Raw genomic sequence first — 16,566 nt, forward strand, 5'->3', positions numbered from 1 at the left:
CAAAGTCCTAGGAATCCTGATCTTACTCCATGAGTAGCCTTTGGATTCACACCAATAAAGATATTTACGCCATAGCTTATGATAAATTTTCCTAGTGACAGGCTTTCGAGCCTGAATCAAGGTATCTATGACCGACTCAGAGAATCCCCGCTTAGTTAAAATCAAGCGTTCAATCTCCAGGCAGTCAGCCACAGAGAAATTAGATTTGGATGCTGGAACGGACCTTGAATGAGAAGGTCCTGTCTTAGTGGCAGTGTCCATGGTTGGTAGAGATGACATGTCCATCAGGTCTGCATACCAAGTCCTGCATGGCCACGCAGGTGCTATCATAATCACCGAAGCTCTCTCCTGTTTGATTCTGGCAATCAGACGAGGGAGGGGAGGAGAGGAAATGTTGGAAACACAAAAGCCAGGTTGAACGACCAAGGTACTGCTAGAGCATCTATCAGTACTGCTTGAGGATCCCGTGATCTGGACCCATAACAAGGAAGTTTGGTGTTCTGACGAGACGCCATCAGATCCAATTCTGGTGTGCCCCATTGATGAGTGAATTGTGCAAACACCTCAGGATGGAGTTCCCACTCCCTCGGATGAAAAGTCAGACGAAAATCTGCTTCCCAGTTCTCCACTCCTGGGATATAGATTGCTGATAGATGGCAAGAGTGAGTCTCTGACCATCAAATTATTTTGGTAACTTCTATCATCGCTAGAGAACTCTTTGTTCCCCCCTGTTGATTGATATAGGCTAGAGTCATGATATTGTCCAACTGAAATCTTATGAATCTGGCCGAAGCCAGCTGAGGCCACGTCTGAAGCGCGTTGAATATCGCTCTCAGTTCTAGAATATTTATCGGGAGGAGAGCCTCCTCCTGAGTCCACACACCCTGTGCTTTCAGGGAATTCCAGACTGCACCCCAGCCCAATAGGCTGGCGTCCGTCACTATGACCCATGCTGGCCTGCAGAAACACATTCCCTGGGACAGATGATCCTGTGACAACCACCAAAGAAGAGAGTCTCTGGTCTCTTGATCAAAATTTATCTGAGGAGATAAATTTGCATAATCCCCATTCCACTGATTGAGCATGCATAGTTGCAGTGGTCTGAGATGCAAGCGAGCGAATGGAACTATGTCCATTACCGCTACCATTAGTCCGATTACCTCCATACACTGAGCCACGGAAGGCCGAGGAATGGAATGTAGAGCTCGGCAGGTGGTTAAAATCTTTAATTTCCTGACCTCCGTCTGATAGATTCGGTAGACATGAAAAATTTTCTGAGTTCCCAGGAATGGAACTCTCGTGAGGGGGAGAAGTGAACTCTTTTTTACGTTCACCTTCCACCCGTGAGATCTTAGAAAAGCCAACACGATGTCAGTGTGACATTTGGCTAGTTGGTAAGTTGACGCCTGAATTAAGATATCATCCAGATAAGACGCCACTGCTATGCCCCGCGGCCTTAGAACCGCCAGAAGGGACCCTAGCACCTTTGTGAAAATTCTGGGAGCTGTGGCCAGCCCCGAAGGAAAGAGCCACAAACTGGTAATGTTTGTCCAGGCAGGCGAACCTGAGGAACTGGTTATGATCTTTGTGGATAGGGATGTGCAGATACGCATCCTTTAAATCCACGGTGGTCATATTATTGACCCTCCTGAATCATTGGTAAAATATTCTGAATGGTCTCCATCTTGAAGGATGGGACTCTGAGGAATTTGTTTAGGATCTTGAGATCTAAAATTGCTCTGAAGGTTCCCTCTTTTTTAAGAACCACAAAACAGATTGGAGTAAAACCCCTGCCCCTGTTCTGTTTTTGGAACTGGGCAGATCACTCCCATGGTATATAGGTCTTCTACACAGAGTAAGAACGCCTCTCTTTTTGTCTGGTTTACAGACAGCTGAGAAAGATGGAATCTCCGCCTTGGAGGAGAATCTTTTAAATCTAGAAGATACCCCAGGGTTACGATTTCTAAAATCCAGGAGTCCTGAACGTCTTTTGCCCAAGCCTGAGCAAAGAGAGAAAGTCTGCCCCCTACTAGATCCGGCCCCGGATCGGGGGCTACCCCTTCATGCTGTCTTGGTGGCAGCAGCGGGCTTCTTGGCCTGTTTACCTTTGTTGGTTAGGTCTCCAGATAGACTTGGATTGAGCAAAATTTCCCTCCTGCTTTGCAGCAGGGGAGGAGGTAGAGGGACCACCTTTGAAGTTTTGAAAGGAACGAAAATTATTTTGTTTGGTCCTCATCTTATTTGACTTATCCTGAGGAAGGGCATGGCCTTTTTCCACCAGTGATGTCTGAAATAATCTCTTTCAGTTCAGGTCCGAATAGGGTCTTACCCTTGAAAGGGATGGCTAAAAGCTTAGATTTTGATGACACGTCAGCAGACCAAGACTTAAGCCATAACGCTCTACGCGCTAAAATGGCAAAACCTGAATTCTTTGCCGCTAATTTAGCCAGTTGAAAAGCGGCATCTGTAATGAAATTATTAGCTAGCTTGAGAGCCCTAATTCTATCCAGAATATAATCTAATGGGGTCTCAACCTGAAGAGCCTCCTCCAGAGCCTCGAACCAACAAGCAGCTGCAGTAGTTACAGGAACAATGCACGCTATAGGTTGCAGAAGAAAACCCTGATGAATAAATATTTTCTTTAGGAGACCCTCTACTTTTTCAGCCATAGGATCTTTGAAAGCACAACTGTCCTCAATAGGTATAGTTGTACGCTTAGCCAGGGTAGAAATAGCCCCCTCCACCTTAGGGACCGTCTGCCATGAGTCCCGCATGGTGTCTGATATGGGAAACATTTTCTTAAAAGTAGGAGGGGGAGAAAACGGAATACCTGGTTTATCCCACTCAGTGACTGTGTCCAAAATCCTCTTAGGGACCGGAAAAACATCAGTGTAGGCAGGAACCTCAAGATATCTGTCCATTTTACACAATTTCTCTGGAACTACAATAGGGTCACAGTCATCCAGAGTCGCTAAAACCTCCCTGAGCAACAAGCGGAGGTGTTCTAGTTTAAATTTAAAAGCCGTCATATCCGAGTCTGTCTGAGGGAACATCTTTCCTGAATCAAAAATCTCTCCGTCAGACAGCAAATCCCTCACCTCCAACTCAGAACATTGTGAGGGTACATCGGATATGGCTAATAAAGCGTCAGAGGGCTCAGTATTTACTCTCACACCAGACCTACTGCGCTTCCCCTGCAACCCAGGCAGCTTAGATAAAACCTCTGAGGGTAGTATTCATAACTGCGGCCATATCTTGCAGGGTGAAAGAATTAGACTCACTAGAAGTACTTGGCGTCGCTTGTGCGGGCGTTAATGGTTGTGACACTTGGGGAGAATTAGATGGCATACCCCGATTCCCTTCTGACTGAGAATCATCCTGCGACATACTTTTAGTAGCTAAAATATGTTCTTAGCAATTTATTGCCCTATCAGTGCATGAGGGAAACATTCTAAGTGGGGGTTCCACAATAGCTTTTAAACACATTGAACATTGGCTTTCCTCAATGTCAGACATGTTGAACAGGCTAGCAATGACCACAAACAAGCTTGAAAACACTTTATTTAGTGAAAAAAATAATCTTAAAAAACGGTACTGCACCTTTAAGAGAAAAAAAAGCATACACGTTCTGCAAAACTGCTTTAAAATACACCAATCGTTTCAAATATTTGATATAAGATTCAATTTATGCAGTTAAGTTTGCCCCACAAGAAAAAAACACACTTAACCCTTTATTGTGAAAACCAGATAGTTAATGAGCCTAAATCCGGAAAAAAACACCCCCTGCCCTCAGGGAAAGGAAAAATGGGGTTAAAGCTTCGATTTGGCCCAACACTTCCACAAGGGCCCTCCGGAGTTGGAGCTTGCTGCTTGCTTTGTAAATACAACTGCGCATCTGAGGTGCGAAAATAGGCCCCGTCCATCTCACTCGATGTTTTGTCAGCCTAAATGAACCGCACCAGAGTAGTTCCAAACTAGCCATGTGGGTTCTGAGACCAAAAAAGAAGCCAAAGTGTACCCTCAATAAAGTCTCCAAAAAACGTTATTGCCCAAAAAACGTTAACAGCACTCCCAGTTCACAAAACGTTTGACCACAAACATTCCAAACTCAGTGTCAACCATTTTTTATAAGCCCCTCATGAAGGGTGGATTTGATTTAAATCAAACTGATTTAAATCACGATTTAAATCACGATTTAAATCACTAGTCAGTAAGGCTTGATTTAAAACATAATTTATGCTTACCTGATAAATTTATTTCTCTTGTAGTGTGTTCAGTCCACGGGTCATCCATTACTTATGGGATATATTCTCCTTCCCAACAGGAAGTTGCAAGAGGATCACCCAAGCAGAGCTGCTATATAGCTCCTCCCCTCACATGTCATATCTAGTCATTCGACCGAAACAAGACGAGAAAGGAGAAACTATAAGGTGCAGTGGTGACTGGAGTTATAAATTTTAAAATTTAGAACCTGCCTTAAAAAGACAGGGCGGGCCGTGGACTGAACACACTACAAGAGAAATAAATTTATCAGGTAAGCATAAATTATGTTTTCTCTTGTTAAGTGTGTTCAGTCCACGGGTCATCCATTACTTATGGGATACCAATACCAAAGCTAAGTACACGGATGATGGGAGGGACAAGGCCGGAACATTAAACAGAAGGAACCACTGCCTGTAGAACCTTTCTCCCAAAACCAGCCTCCGAAGAAGCGAAAGTGTCAAATTTGTAAAATTTGGAAAAAGTATGAAGTGAAGACCAAGTTGCAGCCTTGCAAATCTGTTCAACAGAGGCCTCATTCTTAAAGGCCCAGGTGGAAGCCACAGCTCTGGTGGAATGAGCTGTAATTCTTTCAGGAGGCTGCTGTCCAGCAGTCTCATAGGCTAAACGTATTATGCTACGAAGCCAAAAAGAGAGAGAGGTAGCCGAAGCCTTTTGACCTCTCCTCTGTCCAGAGTAAACGACAGAGAAGAAGTTTGTCTAAAATCTTTAGTTGCCTGTAAGTAGAACTTCAGAGCACGGACCACGTCTAGATTATGCAAAAGACGTTCCTTCTTTGAAGAAGGATTAGGACATAATGAAGGAACAACAATCTCTTGATTGATATTCCTGTTAGAAACAACCTTAGGTAAAAACCCAGGTTTAGTACGCAGAACTACCTTGTCTGAATGAAAAATCAGATAAGGAGAATCACAATGTAAGGCAGATAACTCAGAGACTCGTCGAGCCGAGGAAATAGCCATCAAAAACAAAACTTTCAAAGATAAAAGCTTAATATCAATGGAATGAAGGGGTTCAAACGGAACACCCTGAAGAACTTTAAGAACCAAGTTTAAGCTCCACGGAGGAGCAACAGCTTTAAACACAGGCTTAATTCTAGCCAAAGCCTGACAAAAGGCCTGGACGTCTGGATTCTCTGCCAGACGTTTGTGTAAAAGAATAGACAGAGCTGAAATCTGTCCCTTTAGCGAACTAGCGGATAAACCCTTTTCTAAACCCTCTTGTAGAAAAGCTAATATCCTAGGAATCCTAACCTTACTCCATGAGTAACTCTTGGATTCGCACCAATATAAATATTTACGCCATATCTTATGGTAAATTTTTCTTGTCACAGATTTCCAAGCCTGTATTAATGTATCAATAACCGAATCCGAAAACCCACGCTTTGATAGAATAAAGCGTTCAATTTCCAGGCAGTCAGCCTCAGAGAAATTAGGTTTGGATGGTTGAAAGGACCCTGAATTAGAAGGTCCTGCCTCAGAGGAAGAGACCATGGTGGACAGGAGGACATGTCCACTAGGTCTGCATACCAGGTCCTGCGTGGCCACGCAGGAGCTATCAGAATTACTGATGCCCTCTCCTGTTTGATCCTGGCAATCAGCCGAGGTAGCAACGGAAATGGTGGAAACACATAAGCTATGTTGAAAACCCAAGGGGCTGCTAATGCATCTACCAGCACCGCTCCCGGGTCCCTGGACCTGGATCCGTAACAAGGAAGCTTCGCATTCTGGCGAGATGCCATGAGATCCAGATCTGGTTCGCCCCAACGACGAATCAGTTGAGCAAATACATCCGGGTGAAGTTCCCACTCTCCCGGATGAAAAGTCTGGCGACTTAGGAAATCCGCCTCCCAGTTCTCTACGCCTGGGATGTGAATCGCTGACAGGTGGCAAGAGTGAGACTCTGCCCAGCGAATTATCTTCGAGACTTCCAACATCGCTAGGGAACTCCTGGTTCCCCCTTGATGATTGATGTAAGCCACAGTCGTGATATTGTCCCGACTGAAATCTGATGAACCTCAGCTTTGCTAACTGAGGCCAAGCTAGAAGAGCATTGAATATTGCGCTTAATTCTAGAATGTTTATTGGGAGGAGTTTCTCCTCCTGAGTCCACGATCCCTGAGCCTTCAGGGAATTCCGGACTGCTCCCCAGCCTAGAAGGCTGGCATTCGTCGTTACAATCGTCCAATCTGGCCTGCGAAAGGTCATTCCTTTGGACAGATGAACCGGTGACAACCACCAGAGAACTGAATCTCTGGTCTCCTGGTCCAGATTTAGCAAAGGGGACAGATCTGAGTAATCCCCGTTCCATTGACTGAGCATGCATAGTTGCAGCGGTCTGAGATGCAGGCGCGCAAATGGCACTATGTCCATTGCCGCGACCATTAAGCCGATTACCTCCATGCACTGAGCTACTGATGGGCTTGGAACGGAATGAAGGACACGGCAAGCATTGAGAATCTTTGATAACCTGGACTCCGTCAGGTAAATCTTCATCTCCACAGAATCTATAAGAGACCCTAGAAAAGGAACCCTTGTGAGTGGTAACAGAACTCTTTTCCACGTTCACTTTCCACCCATGCGACCTCAGAAATGCTAGAACTATCTCTGTATGAGACTTTGCATTCTGAAAACTTGACGCTTGTATCAGAATGTCGTCTAGGTACGGAGCCACCGCTATGCCTCGTGGTCTTAGTACCGCCAGAAGTGAGCCCAGAACCTTCGTAAAAATTCTCGGGGCCGTGGCTAACCCGAAGGGAAGAGCCACAAACTGGTAATGCCTGTCTAGAAAGGCAAACCTCAGGTACCGATAATGATCTTTGTGAATCGGTATATGAAGGTAAGCATCCTTTAAGTCCACCGTGGTCATATATTGACCCTCTTGGATCATGGGTAGGATGGTTCGAATGGTTTCCATCTTGAACGATGGTACCCTTAGGAATTTGTTTAAGATCTTTAAGTCCAAGATTGGTCTGAAGGTTCCCTCTTTTTTGGGAACCACAAATAGATTTGAGTAAAATCCTTGCCCCTGTTCCGATCGCGGAACTGAGTGGATCACTCCCATGATTAAGAGGTCTTGTACACATTGTAGAAATGCCTCTCTCTTTACTAGGTTTGTCGATAACCTCGAAAGATGGAACCTCCCTTGTGGAGGAGAGGTTTTGAAATCCAGAAGGTATCCCTGAGATATAATCTTTAACGTCCAGGGATCCTGCACATCTCTTGCCCAAGCCTGGGCAAAGAGAGAAAGTCTGCCCCCCACTAAATCCGTCTCCGGATAGGGGGCCCTGTCTTCATGCTGTCTTAGGGGCGGGAGTAGGCTTTCTGGCCTGCTTGCCCTTGTTCCATGACTGGTTGCCTTTCCAACCCTGTCTGTAACGAGCAGTAGTTCCTTCCTGTTTTGAAGCGGAGGAAGTCGATGCTGCTCCTGCCTTGAAGTTACGAAAGGCACGAAAATTAGACTGTTTGGCCTTTGGTTTGGCCTTTGGTTTGGCCCTGTCCTGAGGAAGGGCGTGGCCCTTACCTCCCGTAATGTCAGCAATAATTTCCTTCAAGCCGGGCCCGAATAAGGTCTGCCCTTTGAAAGGAATGTTAAGTAGCTTAGACTTGGAAGTTACATCCGCTGACCAGGATTTAAGCCAGAGCGCGCTGCGCGCCTGTATGGCGAATCCGGAATTTTTAGCCGTAAGTTTGGTTAGATGTACTACGGCATCTGAAACAAACGCATTAGCTTGCTTAAGGGTTCTAACTTTGCTCAAAGCCTCATCCAACGGCTCTGTGCGAATAGCCTCTTCTAGAGACTCAAACCAGAATGCCGCTGCAGCCGTGACAGGCGCAATGCATGCAAGAGGCTGCAATATAAAACCCTGTTGAACAAACATTTTCTTAAGATAACCCTCTAATTTTTTATCCATTGGATCTGAGAAAGCACAGCTATCCTCCACCGGGATAGTGGTACGCTTGGCTAACGTAGAAACTGCTCCCTCCACCTTAGGGACCGTCTGCCATAAGTCTCGTGTGGTGGCGTCTATAGGGAACATTTTTCTAAATATCGGGGGAGGGGAAAAAGGCACACCGGGTCTATCCCACTCCTTACTTATAATTTCTGTAAGTCTTTTTGGTATAGGAAAAACATCAGTACACACCGGTACCGCATAGTATCTATCCAACCTACACAATTTCTCTGGAATTGCCACCGTGTCGCAATCATTCAGAGCCGCTAATACCTCCCCTAGTAACACACGGAGGTTCTCAAGCTTAAATTTAAAATTTGAAATTTCTGAATCCGGTCTCCCCGGATCAGAACCGTCACCGACAGAATGAAGCTCACCGTCCTCATGTTCTGCAAATTGTGACGCAGTATCAGACATAGCTCTCGTGTCATCAGCGCGCTCTGTCCTTAACCCAGAGCTATCGCGTTTGCCCCTTAATTCGGGCATATTATATAATACTTCTTTCATAACATTAGCCATATCATGTAAAGTGATTTGTAAGGGCCTAGATGTACTAGGTGTCTCAATCCTACGCATCTCCCGAGCGGGAGACGCAGGTACTGACACGTGAGGAGAGTTAGGCGGCATAACTTCCCCCTCGTTGTCTGGTGATAGTTTCTTTATCGGTACAGATTGACTTTTATTCAAAGCAATATCAATACAATTGGTACACATCGTTCTATTGGGCTCCACATTGGCTTTTGAACATGAAGAACAAACAGTTTCCTCTGAATCAGACATGTTTAAACAGACTTAGCAATGAAACTAACAAGCTTGGAAATCACTTTCAATAAGTTTACAAGCAATATAAAAAACGCTGCAGCGCTTCAAAAATACAGATATAATTAAACAATTCTTAACAAGAAGTGTATTATTAGCAGAGGATTGCACCCATTAGCAAGAGGATGATTAACCCCTCAATACCCAAAACGGATAAAACAGATATCAATTAAGATTTAACACTTTTAATCACAGTCAGCACACTGTCACAGATCTGCTGTGACTGATTACCTCCCTCACAAATGAAATTTGCAGACCCCTGAGCTCTCTAGAGACGTCCTGGATCAAGGAGGAAGAAGCAGGAAGACTGTGCAAGAATTTTAACTGCGCAACAAGGCGCTAAAACAAGGGCCCTCCCACTCCAATCACAACAGTGGGAGCCCTGATAAAACAGTTTCCATGCAGAAAAATATGTTAGCCATGTGGAAAAAAATCATGCCCAAAGCGATCACCAAAGTACCTCACAAAAACGAATAACATGCCAGTAAACGTTTTATTAAAAAACAAAATTTTTCAATGTCATGCAAAGCCATCACTAAGCCTGCTACCAGTCGCTACCACTGCAGAGAAGGCTTAAGTATTATTTCAGAGTTAACAGTATTTTCTCAGTCAAATTCTAGTCCCTAGAAAATAACTCGACTGCGCATACATATATCAGCCTGATACCAGTCGCCACTACTGCATTTAAGGCTGTATTTACATCATACGGTAACAGCAGTATTTTCTTAGTCAATTCCATTCCCAGAAAATAAAGTACTGCACATACCTCATTTGCGGAGGACCCCGCATGCTATTCCCAGTTTCTGAAGTTACCCCACTCCTCAGAATGTCGAGAACAGCCAGTGGATCTTAGTTACGCCTGCTAAGATCATAGAAAAAAGACGCAGGCAGTTTCTTCTTCCAAATACTGCCTGAGATAGAAAAACAGCACACTCCGGTGCCATTTAAAATAAACTTTTGATTGAAGAATAGTTAAGTAAAAACTCCAGCTCCTCTCGCGACCTTCTTTTTTGAGGGTTGCAAGAGAATGACTGGATATGACATGTGAGGGGAGGAGCTATATAGCAGCTCTGCTTGGGTGATCCTCTTGCAACTTCCTGTTGGGAAGGAGAATATATCCCATAAGTAATGGATGACCCGTGGACTGAACACACTTAACAAGAGAAATCATAGTTTTCTACATAAAGACTAATTCTTGCTGGTATAACTAATATTCAAGTAGATGAAGAATTTTAGAACAACTTTTCATATTAGTTTTTTTATCCCCAGTTTAATAAGTTAATAAATATAATTCATATTTGGACAGCTTTTCTGTTGTACTTAGGAAGGTGAAAAATAATCATTACCTTATAATAACAATTTAAATAGATTTATTCAACTGAAACAATAACATTACAGCATATGTTATTTGCTTAAACAAACATCCATGTTTGTTAATTAATTTGGCTAAACAAAATATATATATTTTAAGAAACTCAGCCCAGCCTACACATGAAAAACTTAAATACTGTCCTCTGTAGCTCACTCGTCATCTTCAGCTTCTTCTTTGTTCATAATTTGGAAAAGAAAAACAAGCTTTCCTGCTTTATTTCTCAATTTAGAATGAATGAGTCCAAAGGAAGAGAATATTCTTTCAACGCCTGCAGAAGATGCTACTGCTGTTAAAAGTGAAATCATTACTTGAACAGTCTCTAAATCCAAGTGCTTAAGTGACTTCCACCAGTTCACTGGTGTGACTTTCTTTAAAATAGCTTCAGCAAACATATTTCTTGAATGGTTCCCCCTTAGCTTTGAAGTTTATTATAGTTGGCATTACAGATGGATGATTGCTGGATACCCATGTCATAGCTAACTCCTCTTCCTCAGCACTTAAGTTTTGACCCTGATACTGGAAATTGACAATATTTGCGAAAAACATGAGCTGGAGACAGTGCTTGTCGCAAATCTGATTTAAATCCAAAAATTCCGATTTAAATCCAAAAAATCAGATTTTTTTTATTTTTTTTAAAAATCATTGATTTTTATCCACCCTGCCCTCATTTAAGCCTAGTAATACTCTTCTGTATCTCTTAGGATTACTGCTTACCCTTACCCTCATGGGGATACTGTCAGCCTTTCTGAAATACCACAGTCTCTCCAAAAAAAAAAATGACTGAACATACCTCACTGCTATATAGCATGAAAACGTTCCTCACACTGAAGTTTCTTGTACACCTCAGCCATTCTGTGGGAACTGCTCTGGATCTTAGTGACAAATGCTAAGATCATCAGCCTCCAGGCAGAAGTCTATAAACATCTGCTGCCTGAGAGTAAATAGTACACACAGGTACCATTTAAAATAAAAATCTCTTGCTTGAAGAAAATAAAAACATGTTATCACCTCTTTCACTTTACCCTTCCTAGTACTTAGAGTAGGCAAAGAGAATGCCTGGGGGTGGAGTTAAGGGAGGAGCTATATAGACAGCTCTGGTGTGGTGCTTTTTGCCACTTCCTGTTAGGAGGATAATATCCCACAAGTAAAGGATGAATCCGTGGACTCGTCGTACCTTATAGAAGAAAACCGACGGACAGGAGGAAATATATATAGGAGAAACCATATGATACCGTGGTGACTGTAGTTAGAGAAAATAATTCATCAGACCTGATTAAAAAACCAGGGCGGGCCGTGACCCGGACACACCGTTGGAGAAAGTAATTTATCAGGTAAGCATAAATTCTGTTTTCTCCAACATTGGTGTGTCCGGTCCACGGCGTCATCCTTACTTGTGGGAACCAATACCAAAGCTTTAGGACACGGATGAAGGGAGGGAGCAAATCAGGTCACCTAAATGGAAGGCACCACGGCTTGCAAAACCATTCTCCCAAAAATAGCCTCCGAAGAAGCAAAAGTATCAAATTTGTAAAATTTGGCAAAAGTGTGCAGTGAAGACCAAGTCGCTGCCTTACATATCTGGTCAACAGAAGCCTCGTTCTTGAAGGCCCATGTGGAAGCCACAGCCCTAGTGGAGTGAGCTGTGATTCTTTCAGGAGGCTGCCGTCCGGCAGTCTCATAAGCCAATCGGATAATGCTTTTAAGCCAAAAGGAAAGAGAGGTAGAAGTCGCTTTTTGACCTCTCCTTTTACCAGAATAAACAACAAACAAGGAAGATGTTTGTCTGAAATCTTTAGTAGCCTCTAAATAGAATTTTAGAGCACGGACTACGTCCAAATTGTGTAACAAACGTTCCTTCTTTGAAACTGGATTCGGACACAAAGAAGGTACAACTATCTCCTGGTTAATATTTTTGTTGGAAACAACTTTCGGAAGAAAACCAGGCTTAGTACGCAAAACCACCTTATCTGCATGGAACACCAGATAGGGCGGAGAACACTGCAGAGCAGATAACTCTGAAACTCTTCTAGCAGAAGAAATTGCAACCAAAAACAAAACTTTCCAAGATAATAACTTAATATCTACGGAATGTAAGGGTTCAAACGGAACCCCTTGAAGAACTGAAAGAACTAGATTTAGACTCCAGGGAGGAGTCAAAGGTCTGTAAACAGGCTTGATCCTAACCAGAGCCTGAACAAATGCTTGAACATCTGGCACAGCTGCCAGTCTTTTGTGAAGTAAAACAGATAAAGCAGAGATCTGTCCCTTCAGAGAACTTGCAGATAATCCTTTCTCCAAACCTTCTTGTAGAAAGGATAGAATCTTAGGAATTTTTATCTTGTTCCATGGGAATCCTTTAGATTCACACCAACAGATATATTTTTTCCATATTTTATGGTAAATTTTTCTAGTTACAGGCTTTCTAGCCTGAATCAGAGTATCTATTACAGAATCTGAAAACCCACGCTTTGATAAAATCAAGCGTTCAATCTCCAAGCCGTCAGTTGGAGGGAAACCAGATTCGGATGTTCGAATGGACCCTGAACAAGAAGGTCCTGTCTCAAAGGTAGCTTCCATGGTGGAGCCGATGACATATTCACCAGGTCTGCATACCAAGTCCTGCGTGGCCACTAGAAAGGCCCCCATCTGAAAAAGGTGTCCAACACAGTGCCTGCCGTTTTTCTATACGTTCCCCAAGATTATAATACCAATAATTAGTTAGAATCTGCATAATATGCCTAGTAAAGCAATCGTTTTAGCCCAGAAAAATGTCTACCAGTTTTTAAGCCCTTTTTGAAGCCCTTTATTCTTTTATGTTTAACTAAGAAAATGGCTTACCGGTCCCCATGAGGGGAAATGACAGCCTTCCAGCATTACATGGTCTTGTTAGAAATATGGCTAGTCATACCTTAAGCAGAAAAGACTGCTAACTGTTTCCCCCAACTGAAGTTACTTCATCTCAACAGTCCTGTGTGGAAACAGCAATCGATTTTAGTTACTGTCTGCTAAAATCATCTTCCTCTTACAAACAGAAATCTTCATCCTTTTCTGTTTCAGAGTAAATAGTACATACCAGCACTATTTTAAAATAACAAACACTTGATAGAAGAATAAAAACTACATTTAAACACCAAAAAACTCTTAACCATCTCCGTGGAGATGTTGCCTGTGCAACGGCAAAGAGAATGACTGGGGTGGGCGGAGCCTAGGAGGGATCATGTGACCAGCTTTGCTGGGACTCTTTGCCATTTCCTGTTGGGGAAGAGAATATCCCACAAGTAAGGATGACGCCGTGGACCGGACACACCAATGTTGGAGAAAAGTGTTTGTTTAGTATTTATGTAATCCCAAAGATGAGGGTAATATAGCTTTGATAAGGCCTATTTCAAGAGGTGGTAACAAGTATGACGTATACTCCTTGAGAAAGGGCGGAGTCCAAAAACGCGCATCAGAGTTTTGTCTTTGCTGTGCATCCCCTACTAGTATCAGTCTGCTACGTTCCCACTGGGACCATTGGGATATATTTGTAATTCACCTGGTTGAACCCTATTGAATACTTTCTGGATGAGCCTGCGGTGTGAGAGTCACTGGAGCCGATTCAGCCGGACGTGATGTATGCACGTGATGTATGCACATGATTGAAAGTGCCTCGCAACAGAACCGCAAGTATTGGGCTTTACACCTACCTTTTACGTTGTTATAACGAACTTCTACATTGAGCTAATATTTAACGAATACGCTGACAAGAGGCGTTGAACTGTTGCACTGAGCTAACATCTTGACAATACGCTGATAAGAAGAGCCGATATCTATTTAGAGTGTGAACATACTGATATTGTTTACCTTGGACTAATCTACATATACTCTGACGTAGGGTTCAGGTGAATTCCCATTGAATGTCTTATTCATTTTGACACATTAACACTACTAATAGACGATACTTTCAAGCATTGACTTTGCTTATTAACCTGGATCATTAACTTGCTGTGAGACGGTTTACATATTACCCTCATCTTTGGGATTACAAACACTAAACTGGACATCTGGACTCTTTTTGTCTTATGAGACTTTCCATACAGGGATGGCAGCATGCGTTTGATTCCACTAGGGATGCCTAGGGTGCAATCTATTTTTCATTGTATGCATGATTGTTATGGATGTTTATCTATGCAAGCTCGGGAGCAGCAGAGAACCTGGGTTCTAGCTGTTGATTGGTGTGTGTGTATATATATATATATATATATATATATATCCCAAGAGAAAGAAACATATTAGATAATAGAAGTAAATTAGAAAGTTCTTTGAAATTGTATTCTCTATCTGAATCAAGAAAGAAAATTTTTGGGTTTCATGTCCCTTTAAGGATTCAAAGTATTCTGTCTTATGAAATTGTCGCTTAAGCGTAAATTGAAAAGGCAATGGGTAAAGCAATATGACACTTAGCCACTCAACAAAATTCTTGGACCTGTTTATTATGTCGAGAAGAAACACTGAATTGTTCAAAAATTATTTGAAGATAAATGGCATGTGAGAAGGCAGCTGTGGGCATAGTTTTATTTTTCCAATATCAAGCTATGACCCAGAATAATAGAGGTATTTATTAATTTAACATTTTCTATGTTAGATTTGGTAACTAAGAAAAAAATATGACAAGATTTTAAAGAAGTTTATTCTGTTTTCTAAACTCCTATTAAACCAGTATTCAATTTTACGCCAAAATTGGTTAATTTTTGGGCAAGACCATAAACAATGTAATATATCTGCTAAGCGTTTATTACATTGGGACAATTACTTGCTGCACTTAAATTCCATGTAGCTAGTTTCAAAGGTGTAATATAAGCATCATAATAAATGCCCTCCGAATAAAAAAACAAAACAAAAAAAGAATCATGTAAAATGTAAATAGCATAATTTAATGAAAAAATATATGACTCACCTTAAGCAAGATAATATCAATTTCAGAATATTTCATTCCATTTACTAAAACAGGTATCAACCTATAGGGAGAAAAATGGAAAATGAATATGAAACAAAAATTGCTTTCTATCCTTAGTTGAAGGAGCAGCACTGCACCACTGGAAGCTAGCGGAACACATTGGGTAAGCTGACATATATGCAGCAACAATCAGCAGCTTGCTATCAGTAGTGCACTGCTGTACCCGAGCCCACCTAATGCACAAATTTCCTTTGGATAGCTATTTAAGGAGTTAAATTTGAAACAAACTATGTAATCCTAGGCTGCATGCACTACATCTTTTACGGAGAATTTAACAACAGTAAACAAGAATTTGTGCATCCAATTGGGTTATTTTGGAAAGAGGCAATGGGACAGTATTTAACATTTCCATTAAAGGAATTTCGTTGCTTTAATTTTCATTTCAGAGCTTTATTGTCAGGTTACATTTTTATGTTGTAATTATCTTTTATAAAATATGTAGAACTATTACTAAACTACTTAAAAACATAATTTATGCAAGAACTTACCTGATAAATTCATTTCTTTCAGATTGGCAAGAGACCATGAGCTAGTGACGTATGGGATATACAATCCTACCAGGAGGGGCAAAGTTTCCTAAACCTCAAAATGCTTATAAATACACCCCTCACCACACCCACAATTCAGTTTAACGAATAGCCAAGCAGTGGGGTGATAAAGAAATGAGTAGAGAGAATCAACAAAAGAAATTTGGAAATAATTGTGCTTTATACAAAAAATCATAACCACCATAAAAAGGGTGGGCCTCATGGACTCTTGCCAATATGAAAGAAATGAATTTATCAGGTAAGTTCTTACATAAATTGCTTTCTTTCATGTAATTGGCAAGAGTCCATGAGCTAGTGACGTATGGGATAGCAATACCCAAGATGTGGAACTCCACGCAAGAGTCACTAGAGAGGGAGGGATAAAAATAAAAACAGCCATTTTCTGCTGAAAAAAAATTAATCCACAACCCAACAAAATAATAAGTTTATTCTCATAAATGAAAGAAAAAAACATAAATCAAAAGCAGAAGAAACAAACTGAAACAGCTGCCTGAAGAACTTTTCTACCAAAAACTGCTTCCGAAGAAGCAAATACATCAAAACGGTAGAATTTAGTAAATGTATGCAAAGAGGACCAAGTTGCCGCTTTGAAAATCTG

General features: G+C 41.9%; 1 protein-coding gene across 1 annotated transcript in view; it reads right to left on the reverse strand.

The window, feature by feature from the left end:
* Nucleotides 1-16,566, reverse strand: part of TNPO1 (transportin 1) — a 949,742-nt gene that overhangs the window by 663,527 nt on the left and 269,649 nt on the right. The window contains exon 8 of the mRNA XM_053699707.1: nucleotides 15,361-15,421. Within this exon, the coding sequence (XP_053555682.1) occupies nucleotides 15,361-15,421 (61 nt within the window). The remainder of the gene's footprint in view (nucleotides 1-15,360; nucleotides 15,422-16,566) is intronic.

This window comes from Bombina bombina, chromosome 2, assembly GCF_027579735.1.
Source record: "Bombina bombina isolate aBomBom1 chromosome 2, aBomBom1.pri, whole genome shotgun sequence".
In the NCBI taxonomy this organism is placed as follows: Eukaryota; Metazoa; Chordata; class Amphibia; order Anura; family Bombinatoridae; genus Bombina; species Bombina bombina.